Raw genomic sequence first — 13,943 nt, 5'->3', positions numbered from 1 at the left:
GATTAGTTGCCAGCAGACATGCCAATCTTCTTTCTCCTTTTACATTTCCATCTACCACTTGATTAACTATAAGAATATAATATGAGGAACAAAAAAATCTATAAATTTTCTATTAAATTCTTAAAATAAAATTCCAAAAGTTACGAAAACTTCAATTTATTAAACATTCCATATTTCATAGTTATTAACAAAGAGCCCATAATTAGTTTTTCTAAGAGCAATAAGTTCTTACACTTTTTCCTTCCTAATCTGAAATACATTTATCGCACATGACATGATTTGCACATGTATTACATTGATAATGATAATACTCCGTAGAAAAGATTTTGTTACCGCAGCATACAGTGCAGCTGCGAAAGCCATAAAGGAAATCTATTAGAAGCATAAGATGTTGGGGATGATGTTTGGTATGGATCATCCCGTCTTCCCTTTGCCCCTGCAAAACTTGGATAAACTCAGTCGGCGACTTTGACTTATTCTCGCTTCAATGCAATAGCGTCTTTACCACCTCCTTTGCGCTCCCACTTACCACCTCCCCCTTCTCATCTACCACTATTACTCGAATATTTCCTTCTAGAAAACTCCTACTTTCAGCACTAATAATACCACACACCATTCTCCTCACCTGTACTATCTTATCATCACTTCCCATTCTCGTTAAATCAGAGTACAAATACTCCATACGTTCCCAAAATCTGTATGCTTCACTGAGAGAGATGCTCGGAATGCTGTTCATCTTCTCTATCTGCAATTCGTAATCATCTTTGAAGAAGGATCTTTTATGCCGAATATAACAGAGCGAAAACAGACTTTTCAACTTGGTGAGAGCATAAGCTAAGTCTGCAGTGAACTTCAACATCTTGTCTTCTTCACCAACAAATAACAACATCAGTTCTCCATAGGGCGGCCCGTGCTTCACCTGTTTTAACGGGAAAGAGAACAAACACACATACAATTAACTCTTCAACACGAGTAAGCCTTCAATGGAATTTGCTCGACTACGGGTGCGATTACATAAATAAATACTCAAAAAACTTAACTTCACCTTTGTTTGAGTGTAGGACATATTTTGAAAAACAAATTGATTGTAGTTGAACATCTTCTCCCATTCTGATTTCCTGAGCTCCTCTTCGCGGTCCACGGAAAATGGAAATGCCTCCACCCCCCACCTTTCTATCATCTCCCATGCATTCTTGTTGGAGATTCTTCCTAAGCCATCCACCACCACCGCTCTCGGAGGCGACCACCACCACGTTATTCTTCCATTCTCATTTATCTCCACCTCTTCTGGAGACGACCACGTCGGCGGCAATGCGTACTTGTACTTTATTCCTATTGAAGAAAAGAAATTGTGAAATGACTTCCAGTTCTGAAGCAGCCATGGAACAGGGACGACAGGCCATGGAGCATCTGCAACAGCTGTCTCGAACTTGTTCTGACATAGTCCAACCCAAACCACTTCGACGAGATCTTGATGGCTATCTTGCATCTTCATATATATTTCGTTGAAAGCTGAATAGGTTGGGATCTCGTGCATACTTGGGCTTGTATCCAAAACTAGTATCACTTTTCCTTGTAAATCAATGAGCTTCACCTACATTTTTTTTTATTCTAGATTTCAGAAACTTTTGCATAAGAACCGCGATTCATAATAAAAGTTAAAGAAATAAAAAAATATATAAGTACCTGCTGACTTTTCTTGAAGAGGAAATCTGTTTGGAGTATTGCTCTCAGGATTTCAACATTGCTTTCTCTCGGAGCTCTTAAGAGAGTAGCATGTTCATTTAATATATACGAGACATCCTCCCATGCGGACGGACATTTTATACCTTTAACTTCTAAACTATCTCTGCTCCTGAAAACTGAGATAGAACTTCTATAGATCTCGGGGAAAGTAGCATACAATTTATCAAAAAATGAATAAGTTTTAGAGCTTGAAGCTGTATAAGCCAGGATTCTCTCTTTCAATTCAGGTGCTAATGCATTGAAATATCCACCAGCATATATGATTGAGCACCCTATTGTGTTCAATTCTAGTTGTTTCATACTTTTTTCTAATAATTTATCATCTTTTGGACTATAGCCATGAATAATGAAGATGAGAGCTGAGCCTGGAGGAAGAGTGGATGAATAGAAGGGGTGTCCATTAATGTCAACCAATAGACCTTCCTCTTCAAATATCTTTGCTAGCGTTCCCTTCAACAAAATAGCATTTTGTCCCTGTCCCGTTTCCTGCAAAGCAAGACGTGTGGTGGAATTATCGAGTCTTTGTTTCGTTGGAAATGAAATACATTGAGTTATTAGCTATATTTAAAAATCAATTGGAGATAAATCACCAATCTTACCTGCGAGGACGAGTCTGTTAGCACAACGAAGTGCCAATTTTCTTCTTCCTTTTTCATTTCTTTCCACCGCCCATTCATCTCTTCACATCCTAAAATATTAAGGCGCCACAAGCTCTGAATAGACCCAACCACGTCTATCCATTTTCCTGCTAGGCTCTGACACTTTGATAAGTCTAGGTTTGTTAAGGATGTCAAGCAATGAAAATCACTGGAAAGCTCCTCCAGTTTAAAGCACATTGATAAATCTAGCATTTTCAAACATCCAAGTTGGCCGAAACAATCAGGAAGTTTGGACAGGCTCTTGCATCTGGACAATTCCAAAAATTTTAATGCTCCAAGGCACCAAATGTCACTGCACAGTTCCTCTAACTTATCACACTCTGATAATACTAACCTTTCCAAAGAGCTAAGTTTCCCAAAATCTTGAGGCAGCCTTGACAAGCTCTTGCATCCAGACATCTTTAACCTTCTTAGCCCTCCCAAGCAATGAAAGTCCTCGCACAATTCTTGTAAGCCTTCACATTTTTCTAAGCCTAATTCTTTTAGGCAACCGAGTTGACCGAAGCCGATAGGAAGCACCTTTAAGCTCTCACAGCCAGACAACGATAAGCTTGTCAGCATTGTGAATTTGCAGATTTCTTCTGGTAATTCTTTCAAGCTTGAACACCCCGAAAATGATATTCCACCCTTCCGGAATGACATCTGACAAACCCTGTGCTGGAGATTAGTTAACTTACTACAGCCACTAACATCTATTAATTGTAAAGATGATAGGCTTTCAATTCCTTCTGGTAGCCGAAGGAGACTGGAGCAATGGATTAAGTTCAGCGACTTTATTGACAATAGCCTCTGGAAATCGCATGAGAGCTCTTGCAAACTCTGACAAAATTGTAGATCAAGCTCTGTAAGAGAGCATAGCTGGCCAAATCCTTCTGCTAACCGCGTTAGGTCATAACATTTGACTAAATACAACTTACGCAGTGCTCGAAGCTTCCCTATTGAGCCTGGTAACTCCTTCAGACCTTGAATTCGGAACAATTTTAGCTTTTGCAAACTATACACCTTCACAAAACTCGAGACTTCTGTGATATGAAATCCTTCCAACTCCAAATGTTTTAATTTAGTAAGAAGCCCGAAGTCTACATCTAGATGTATAATGCGCCCAACAGGTCCCCAACTTTTCAGTTTTAGCACTTGCAATCCTGAGAAATTCTGCAACTAAAGAGGGCTTATGAGGAACATTAGAAAAAGACATTGTAATTGAAAAACGTTTTTTTGGGGTATATATATAAAAGAGAGAAAGAGTCGAGTCGACAACTTACCCCAGGTAGACTCCAAATTTCGTTCTTTTTCAAATAATAATCCATGAACCTTAGGTTTCTCAGCTTCAATATATCAATAGCCAAATTTGATACCGTACATGCTTGCAGAAACCTAAGCTCATTGAATTGTTTACCGCATTGTCCGCTCATAGCTATTTCGCTTCCCACAGCAAACACTCGAAGAGACGCACTCATGGTGTCTAATACTTCTGCAGATACATGAAATGGCTTTTTTAACTTTCTTAGCCAAACTCCTTTTATTTGGTGGAAATCCTGTATATATTCAAACCAAGAAAAAGATATCGTGAGTCTACGTAAATTCTATAATATCTATTTTTAACTAGTTAGTGTATGAACTTTGCATACCCCTTCATTCTCAGGAAAGTCGTGTACACTAGTAAATCGACGACCCTTTGATTTATTACGACCTGCTGTCAGTATAAGATCGTGAACGCTTATCATATCTGTGGTTGTTCCATCGTAAGCTTCAACCTGTAATTTTTTTACCAGAGCACCCTCCAGTAGACAATCCAGTTCTTCCTCTCCCACAATGCAGGCAACTTCATTCCACTCCCAATCATAGAAGAATGAGCAGATGTCAAGGAACGCCTCCTGAGCACTGGGTGTAAGCTCATGGTAGGCAAAAAGAATCCTAGACTCCTCAAAAGAGTCTTCCTTGTCACAGCTGAAATCATTTCCATCACTTAACCAGCCAATAACTTTTTCATAAGCTTCAACCTTATTATCTCGCTTATGGAGATAGGCTCCCACCACTTCCAGAAACAGAGGACAGCAACTACACTTTTCCGCTATATTTGTTGCCTGAGGTCTTTCTTCCACCATGGAGTTTATATCTCTTGCGCTATCAATTTTCCTGCATAATATTTGTACGGCTGCCCCGACAGAGAGCGATTCAATGGAGTATGATTTACAGTGTTTAATTCCGCAGCTTTCCAACGCTCCAGAGATAGTTGTTTTTCTAGCTGTTGCAAGAATCCTAACTTTTTTTATGGGACTGTCGATCAGCTTGGGTAGAAGTTTCTCCAGATGTTTTCTCCATAGTATGTTGTCGATGTATATGAAAACAATTTCTTTCTCTACAATAGATTTCAGCTCCTGTTGTCCACTGTGAAAATCTCTTACATATTTTTTCATCCCAGTCAAGTCGCTCAAAATCTGAGATTGTATTTCCTCTATCCTAGGATTATTTTCCAGATTTTCTATAAGAGTGACTTTTGAATATTTCCAGCCCTCCAGATTTAAAGATGCAAACACTTTATTTGCCAAGGTGGTTTTTCCGGCTCCACCAATGCCGTGTACAACCACGGCCACAGCTGGCTTGTCATTATCCCACTCAAGGTGTTCAATCACTTCTTTAATCTTGTGATCTATGCCCACAACTACAGGTCAAAGCAGTATGCCATTTAAAATATATACATAGATCAAAGGTTTGGTATGAACAAATGTCATATTAATAAATGAGGATTTACCTGTAGTATCATCGGAAGGAATCGGTAGTTGGCAAGAAACTATATTGCTCTGCACAAAATCTAAAGTAGAGAGGCTTATTTGTGAAAGAAGCATCCTGCTCATTTCATCCACTTGAATGCGAAGCTTTGCAAATTCTTCTCCATCCGTTCCAGCTACCCACAATCTTCCAATTATATGAAATAAAATTTTAGATTTTAAGCGAATGGTAGTAAATAATAGTCTAAGTGTTCTTTCTACACAAATCTGTAGAATCTAAATAGAACCCCATGTTCTTATATTAAGAAAATATAATAACAGAAAGCTAAACAATAAAAACAATAAATATTGCAGAGGTATAAACACACAAATCAGAATTAAAAGAAATGCTCTAACTCAGAACTCCACGCAGAAATTCTTTTATTGTAACTTAATAATAAATAAAATAACAGAGCTCTACCTTTATAATTTTTTACAGCTCTAAAAACAGACTTCTAAGAGGATTACAAAATTAAGTATTTACTGCTTAAAGCTGATCATGCACAACATGTATTCATAGGTGGCAAGAACTATTTATGGTTTTAAAGTAAAAAATAAACTTATTTGCTGAAAATTAAATTAGGCCAACTAAAGAAAATTTGGCATGGGCATGCATTATATAGTGATGGTTCTAATATTAGTCTAACCACATGCATAGCATGCTTTATTTGCAAGAATCCTAAAAAAACAAATTACAATAGAAGTCTAAATATGGAGCATGCGGTGAATGCAAAAAAAATTATGGTGGATCTGAGAGTTTAGCGATGCATGACAATGACTTTGTCTTTGACAGTGGAAGCTAAAAATAGCGGCTAAGCTCGAATCTGCATGCTTGAACAACATCAATTATCTTCATACTCCCCCTTGATGCTGAGAGGGCTCACAATCTTATCTTGTAGTGCTAAAAACTGAGCATTTGCAACTACCTTAGTGAAGATATCCGCTAGCTGATCCTGAGTGTTGATGTGCTTCAATTCAACTTCTTTCTTTTGCACCAAATCTCGTATGAAGTAATATTTCATATCAAAATGCTTTGTCCTGCTGTGATGAACCGGGTTCTTTGTTAACTTGATGGCACTCACATTATCACAATAAAAAACTATAGGTTGAATTTGCTTTTCTCGAATTTCTTCCAAAACTTTTCTGAGCCAAAGATCTTGTGTACCTGCTGAGGTAATTGCAACATACTTTGCTTATGTGGATGAGAGGGGAACAATGCTTTGCTTTTTCAAGCTCCAAGTAATTAATCCAAAACCAAAAGAGAAATAATTCCTAGATGTAGACTTATGGTCATCCATACTACCTCCCCAATCTGAATCACTAAAGCCAACAAGATTGAACTTTTCAGAAGAGTAGTAATGAATATCAAAATTTAGAGTGCCTTTCACATACCTCAAAATCTTCTTGGTTGCCTTCATATGTATTTCTGATGGATTTGTGATATACCTTGAAACAAGTGAAATTGAATATGCAATATCAGGCCTTGTGTGGGTTAGAAACATCAAGCTCCCCACAATACTTATGTAAGCTGTCTCATCAACTAAATGAGCACCATCATCTCTACATAACACAAATCCATGAGCACTTGGAGTACGGGATGGGTTTCAATCAAGCATATCAAATTTCTTCAGCATATCCTGTGCATACTTTGTTTGAAAAATGAAAATCTCATCCTTGCTTTGATATACCTCCATACAAGAAAATATTTCATGAGACCAAGATCTTTCATCTCAAATTCTTTCATCATAGCAACTTTGAATTCATCTTTCATCTTAGAACTACTAACCATATACAAAAGATCATAAACATACAAACTTATGATTAGAATATCAGTACGTTCTTGCTTGTAGTAAAGGTTAGGATCACTCTTACTTCTTTGGAAGCCATTCTCTTGAAAGTATCCATCAATCCTGGCATACCATGCTCTTGGTGCTTGCTTGAAGCCATACAAGGCCTTCTTCAACCTATAGACATGATTCTCTTTTCCTTCCACTTCAAAACCTTGTGGTTTCTCCACATATACTTCCTCTTCTAAGTACCCATTCAAGATGACACTTTTCACGTCCATATGACGTATGCTCCACTTCTTCTAAGCTGCTAATGAAATTAGCATTCTAATGGTCTCTTGTCTTGCTACTGGTGCAAATGTCTCTTCATAATCAATTCCATACTTTTGTGTGAAGCCTTTAGCAACTAATCTTGCCTTATGTCTTTCAACACTCTCATCACTGCTAAACTTGGTCTTGTAGACCCATTTGGTGCCAATCTTCTTCTTGTCATGTGGAGGCTCTGTCAACTCCCAAGTGCCATTCTTGTGAATGGAATCCATCTCTTCTTCCATGGATTGCACCCGAACCTCATTAGTACATGCATCTTCAAAATATGATGGTTCAAAATCAGCCTTGGCTAATAAAGCAAAATTCACTGTCTCACCTATTGGGTTTTCTTCATATACTTGATTTGCACTCCTCTGGTAGATATCACTCAATCACTTTACCTTCCTTGTAGAACTTGGAGAAGAATTTGGACTTGAACTTGGTATCGGAGAACTTGATGAAGGGCTGCTTGGTGGAGTTATACCACTGGAAATAGAAATATTAGTTCGCTGCTCATGATCGATATCAACAATAATATCATCATTCAAAATAGATTTTGTCTTCTCAACATGGTCTTTTTGATGACCATAAACTCCCCTTCATAAAAAATCACATCTCTTGAGACAATAAGCTTATTAGTGATGGGATTATACAATCTATAAGCCTTACTTTTCTCACTATACCCAATAAAAATACATGACTCACTTTTTGCATCTAACTTTTGTCTATTTTGATTAGGTACATGCACATAAGCCAAACAACCAAAAACTTTGAAATGATTAACATTAGGCCTTTTTCCATACCAAGCTTCATAAGGAGTCATCTTTTCAAGTGCACTAGTGGGGCTACGGTTGAGAATGTGCACTGCTATAGCAACTACATCTCCTCAATAAGTATTGCTCAATCCTGTGGTTTGTAACATGCACCTTACCATTTCTACCAGAGTACGATTCTTTCTTTTAGCTACCTTATTTTGTTGAGGTGTGTATGTAGTAGTGAGTTGCCCCTTGATGCAATTCTAATTACAATAACTATGGAAAGCCTTCGAGAAAAATTCTCCTCCATGATCAATCCTTAAATAGTTGATCTTGCACCCTTTCTCATTTTCCACGAGGGCTTTGAACTTCTTGAATGTATCCAGGGCTTCATCTTTGGCCTTCAAAAATTATACCCAATAATTTCGGAAGTAATCATCAATAAAAAGCGATGAAATGTGATGACTTACCCAAACTCTTAGTCTGCACAGGACCACATATGTCGGAATGAACAAGCTGAAGTGGGTGATGGGTCCTCCATGCATTGCCCTTTGGAAACTTTTTCCTTTCATACTTTCCTTTAGCACAACCTTCACAAACCTCTTTATGCTCTTGAACCTTGGGAAAACCAGAAACTAATGCATGCGAGGTTAGAAACTTCAAACTATGAAAATTCAATGCCCATACCTGAGATACCATAACCAACTTTAATCCTCATATGCCATATTTTCCAAACTGTTGTTATGTTCACCAAACCTCAAGGGGAACATCCTATTTCTTGTCATAGGCACAACAGTGATCACCCTACTGCCCTTATTCTTATCATAGATAGTACATGTCTTATTCTCAAAGACTACTTTATAATTTTTCTCACATGGCTGCCCAACACTTAACAAATTGTGCTTCAATTGTGGAGTATAATAAATATCATGAATACTCTATATACTTTCTCTTGTTTGGACCTCCATAGCTTTTTTGGCAGCAACCTCCAATGATTTATCGTCACCAAGTTGGATCTTGGATTTGAAACTTCCATCCTTTGTTGAAAACAACTTCTTATTCCCTGTCATATGGTTAGAGCATCCAGAATCTAGATACCAAACATCTTTACTAGTATTTTCACCTTTGGCATAAGATAAAAATAAGTGATTTGGAGGATTCTCATTACTTTCTTAAGCATACTTGACACTTTTACCTTCTTTCAATCTGCATTCTCTTTCAAAGTGTTCATACCTATTACAATGGTAACATTGAATATTTCTCCTATTAAATTTACCTCTACCTCTTCCTTTGGAACCACCTCTTCCTCTTGAGCCATCTTTACCTCTACCTCTTGAAGAATTTTGGCTTTGCCCTTTACCTTGGCCTTGATTGCTCTTGGTGCTACTGCTGCTTGCATCTTCATTCTTTGTGATTTGTAATTTAGAGGAGAACGCTTTCTCAATACTTTCAAAAGAATCTTTCAATCTTTCTTCATGAGACATCGGAGATCCAACCAATTGATCAAACTGTAGTTTTGTCAAATCCTTACTTTCTTCTATGATTATGGCAACATAATTCCATCTAGGTGTCAAAGATCTCAATACCTTTTTTTTGATCAAAATTTCATTACTTACAGTTTCCTCAAGTGTAGCCATCTTATTGACTACATCTTTGACTCTGACACAATAGTCACTTGTACTTTCAATTTCTTGCATCTTCAAATTCTCAAATTCTCGCTTCAGTGTTTGAAGCTTGACCACCTTAACTTGATCACTACCCTGGTAATCTTCTTGTAGAGTCTTCCAAGCATCTTTGGCATTTGTTCCTCCTGATATTCTTGGAAATAAGCTCTTATCAAGAGCTATTTGAATCTGAAACAAAGCTTGAGTATTCTTCTTCCTTGCTTCCTTTCTTGTTGTTCTTTCATTGGTTGTAAGAGCATTCCAATTAGCTGGCTCCTCATAGTTTGATTCAACAATCTCCCACAAATCTTTTCCAATAAATTTTTTTAGCATCTTAATGCACCAATAATCATAATCATTCCCATCAAATTCTAGAATGGGCATGCTATTAGAATTTGACGTGATTAACTTTGGCGAAATTCTACAACAAAATTTTAACCCAAAACAATATTACCTACTTTGATACCACTTGTAGAATTTAATTAGAACCCCTTGTTCTTATAGTCAGCCAATTAACAAAATATAATAACAAAAATTTAACAATAATAGCAATAAATATTGCAGAGGTATAAACACACAACTCAGAATTAAAAGAAATGCTCTATTTCAGAACTCCACACAGAAATTCTTTTATTGCAGCTTAATAATAAATAAAACAATAGAGCTCTACATTTATAGTTTTTGCAGCTCTAAAAATAGACTTCAAGAGGATTACAAAATTAAGTATTTACTGCTTAAATCTGATTATGCATAGCATGCATTTATCGGTGGCAAGAGCTATTTATGGTTTTAAAGTAAAAAATAAACTTATTCGTTGAAAACTAAATTAGGCCAACTAAAGAAAATTTTGCATGGGCATGCATTACACGGTGATGGTTCTAATATTAATCTAACCACATGCACAGCATGCTTTATTTCTAAGAATCCTAAAAAACAAATTACAATAGAAGTCCAAATATGGAGCATATGGTGAATGAAAAAAAAGCTACGATAGATTTGAGAGTTTAGCGATGCATAACAATGACTTTGTCTTTGACGGTGGAAGCCAAAAATAGCGGCTAAGCTTAAAGATGCATGCTCAAACAACATCAAAGCCAAAAATAGCGGCTAAGCTTGAAGATGCATGCTCAAACAACATCAGCTATCTTCAAAATCCTGAGGAATAATACTGAAGAATTAAGGTATCAAGTACATTTTTCAAATAGTAGAATAAAGCAAGAGTTTAAAAGGATGCAACATTTGTGTTGATCTCTATATATGGGGATGGGTGGTCAATTACATGTAATTTAGTAAGTTTAATATATAAATAACTATAGAGAGAATACCTTTCGTTGATATCTACATGTCATTCTGTATGCACCGCATGCTGATCATGCATTCACCGCCATACTATGTGCTTTCAATAATATTAATCGCTTTGACTGTCAGTTTTAGCTATAGTTTTCATATCTTTCTAGGCTCTATTTTGTATTTTTTTTTTTGGCCAGTTTTGTCCCAACGAATTGTACATTATAATGCATAGTTAATGCCTCCTTTCATTCTATGATATGTTTTCTTTAGAGGCTACAAACTTAATCAGTTCCTGCCTACTGGAACTATAGTGGAGGGTTTCAACAATAACAACAGATTAAACGAAGTTTCAACAATCAATCACAATTAATATTTTTTCATTATTTACTCCTATATGTTATTTTTATGAATGAAGATGCATATTTTTTAACTCACATTAATCTAAAGTTTTTTTAAACATTTCTATTGGTCTGCATTTACAGTTGCAGGATGTTACGGAAGGTTTGTATGATCTTCGTGCAAGAGAATGCACATCTCTCTAAACATTGCTCTATTCGTGGCTAAAAAGGCTCAGAGGTGACTGTAATTTAATAGGCATGGCTTCATCTTCAAGTAGCACCTTGCATAGCTTCTTGAATACCCATGCAACATAAAGCCTCCAACTCAAACACAACAAACCCCTCTTCACGACCCCAAGCTTTGGCTTCAATATCCATTTCCGTCTATTCGTTCAGCATCTTTGGAGATATGTATAACATTATTTGGAAGATGCGGCTTTTTTTGGTGGACAGGAATGATCCCTCCAAGCTGGTTTTCATTTTCTAGGGATTGGGCAAGCAATTAGGTGCTGAAGGTTTCACCATGGGGTTTTAAACACTGTGGTGAGCTCGGTTTTGGATTTTGTCTTTCTTTTTTTGGTTTATGTGAGGACGCAGAACATGCAATTGTCACTCATTCTACTAGCCCATGGCACTCTCCTTCTGGGTTGTCAAACAGATCATTTTGGTTCCCCTTCATTATTTATTTACTTCTTTTCTTAACTTTTACATAAACTTCTTCTATGAAAATGTAGATATTTGTGATACATATAATTTCTGCATTCCATATTAGAAAGCAAAAAGTGTTTGTATTTTTTTTTAATCATATAGTTAAAGGCAAGAATCTATAAATGAATGAACTAGAAGAAAACAGTGGTGTATTGTACGATATTTGTGAAGGCAATACCCTAATTATCTGTTATATCAAGCTTCTATGTTAAGTTTATTTTAGGTTTCTTTTATTGCGTTTGAGACTATTTTTTGTTGATTCAAAATCAAGGACCTTGAAAATGTTGGCTACTAAGCCAAATGAGTAGGTCCATTTAATGTCTGCGTAAGAACTCATAATATTTAAGAATAGGGTATTTTCACAGCATCAAAAAGCAAACCAAACCTAGATTTTGTATTGTTATTTGTTGTTCTAGTGGAGTGCAATTATATGTATGGATGTTAAATTTCAAGGTAGAAGACAAGCTATTGAGTAGCTTACCATCTTTCATTATTATTGAATTTGTCTATTAATTTGAAAAAACAATAAAAAATTAGCCATAAGTAGTGGTAAGAATATTTTCCCTTCAAAATTTTTTGTAGTAATCTAAAACTAGTATAATGTAATATGCATTTCTCAATGCCAAATGTAACTTAAGAACTATATTGAATTCATTTACCAAGAAAAAATTAGGCCTTTAGTTTCCAAATTCTTGTAATATACCATGACAAAATGTAGAGCGCCCCTCCATATTACAATTATCTATAAGGGAATGAGTCGCTCATATAAATTGACAGACAATAAAAGAATAAATTGATAGAAAACAAAAGATTCATATTTATGGAGTTGCAAAAAATTAAATATAATCAAATATAAGAGTTCTCAAGCTTCTACAGTTAATGAAATTAGAATAAAGGCTTTTTGGATTTCTCATAATTAGTGGAATTTTTTTGTCTATGACACCAATAAAACAATAAAAGTGCATATCCTAATCCAAAGATCACAATAAAAGTATATAATCCTACATATCCTATTCCAAAGTTCTTGTTGTGGCACGAGGAGGCAAAATGTTGGTAAAAGCTATGAATTTTTTCTTTACACATGCCCATTGCATTTTCTTGAAAGACCTTTTTGTGCATATCCTGCAATCATGACATTCCATGAGAATTTTCTTAAAAAAAATTGTGCATATCTTGAAATCATGTTAGTCCATGAACCCACATTTCTTTGAGGCATTTTGTCAAACAACTTATGTGCATTCTCATTAAACATAACAGGGTAAGAAATTTTGGGGACTAATGATTTGTGTGTTGAAGGTGTTTTTGGCTTTGCACTCTTTTTCTATGAGGATTATCGAGCTGACTAAGGACAAATGTAAGTTTGTGATTTCATTTGTTTTTATGTTCCACTTTTTTTGCTCAACTAAATAAATAGTGTGATACAAAAAACTCCTCTAAATAATTAATAGTTGAACTCTTCTAAGTTACACTCAAAACTTCTTACCAATGAACAAGTTGGCACTGGATGTAGATGATAAAATGAAACATTAAACAACCATGAAAACAATAGTGCAATGACTTTTTGGACAACTAATTGACTTTTTTTTACTAACATAATATTTTGTTAGGCAACTCAACATTTTTTTAATTATCGAAGTTTTTTCCTAGTATATTACATCTACTAACATCATGATAATGTCAACATGACATTAATGGTGTGCCCTTTTAGCCCCCTTGACTCCTTCAATCTTTTGTAAAGGGGTCATTTTTGCTTTTGCATAACATGAGCATATGTTGCTGAAATTATGCAAATGTGATATCATCAAAGAGATACTTTCATGTACATTCTAGAGATATAGATAGTTTTTCTCAAAATTTTCTACTAGTTCATTTTATTTCTTATCAAATTTAGATGCACTTTTTCATTCTATGTCTCATAA

General features: G+C 35.8%; 2 protein-coding genes across 2 annotated transcripts in view; both read right to left on the bottom strand.

The window, feature by feature from the left end:
* Positions 1-200: 200 nt before the first annotated feature.
* Positions 201-3,951, bottom strand: LOC131856232 (uncharacterized). The gene is made up of 5 exons (XM_059207674.1): positions 3,668-3,951; positions 2,346-3,557; positions 1,687-2,232; positions 1,046-1,594; positions 201-919 (listed from the first exon to the last, which is right to left on the bottom strand). The coding sequence occupies exons 1-5, from the start codon at positions 3,860-3,862 to the stop codon at positions 485-487; spliced, it is 2,937 nt and encodes a 978-aa protein (XP_059063657.1). The 5' UTR covers positions 3,863-3,951; the 3' UTR covers positions 201-484.
* The window catches only part of LOC131856233 (disease resistance protein RUN1-like), a 29,125-nt gene continuing 19,119 nt past the window's right edge, over positions 3,938-13,943 (bottom strand). The window contains exons 4-5 of the mRNA XM_059207675.1: positions 5,158-5,321; positions 3,938-5,067 (exon numbers count right to left, since the gene is read on the bottom strand). Coding sequence (XP_059063658.1) covers positions 4,004-5,067; positions 5,158-5,321 — 1,228 coding nt within the window. The 3' untranslated portion in view covers positions 3,938-4,003. The remainder of the gene's footprint in view (positions 5,068-5,157; positions 5,322-13,943) is intronic.

This window comes from Cryptomeria japonica, chromosome 7 (assembly GCF_030272615.1).
Source record: "Cryptomeria japonica chromosome 7, Sugi_1.0, whole genome shotgun sequence".
Classification (NCBI taxonomy): Eukaryota; Viridiplantae; Streptophyta; class Pinopsida; order Cupressales; family Cupressaceae; genus Cryptomeria; species Cryptomeria japonica.
Note: the sequence above shows the minus strand (reverse complement) of the source record. Positions and strands in the feature narration are given on the sequence as shown.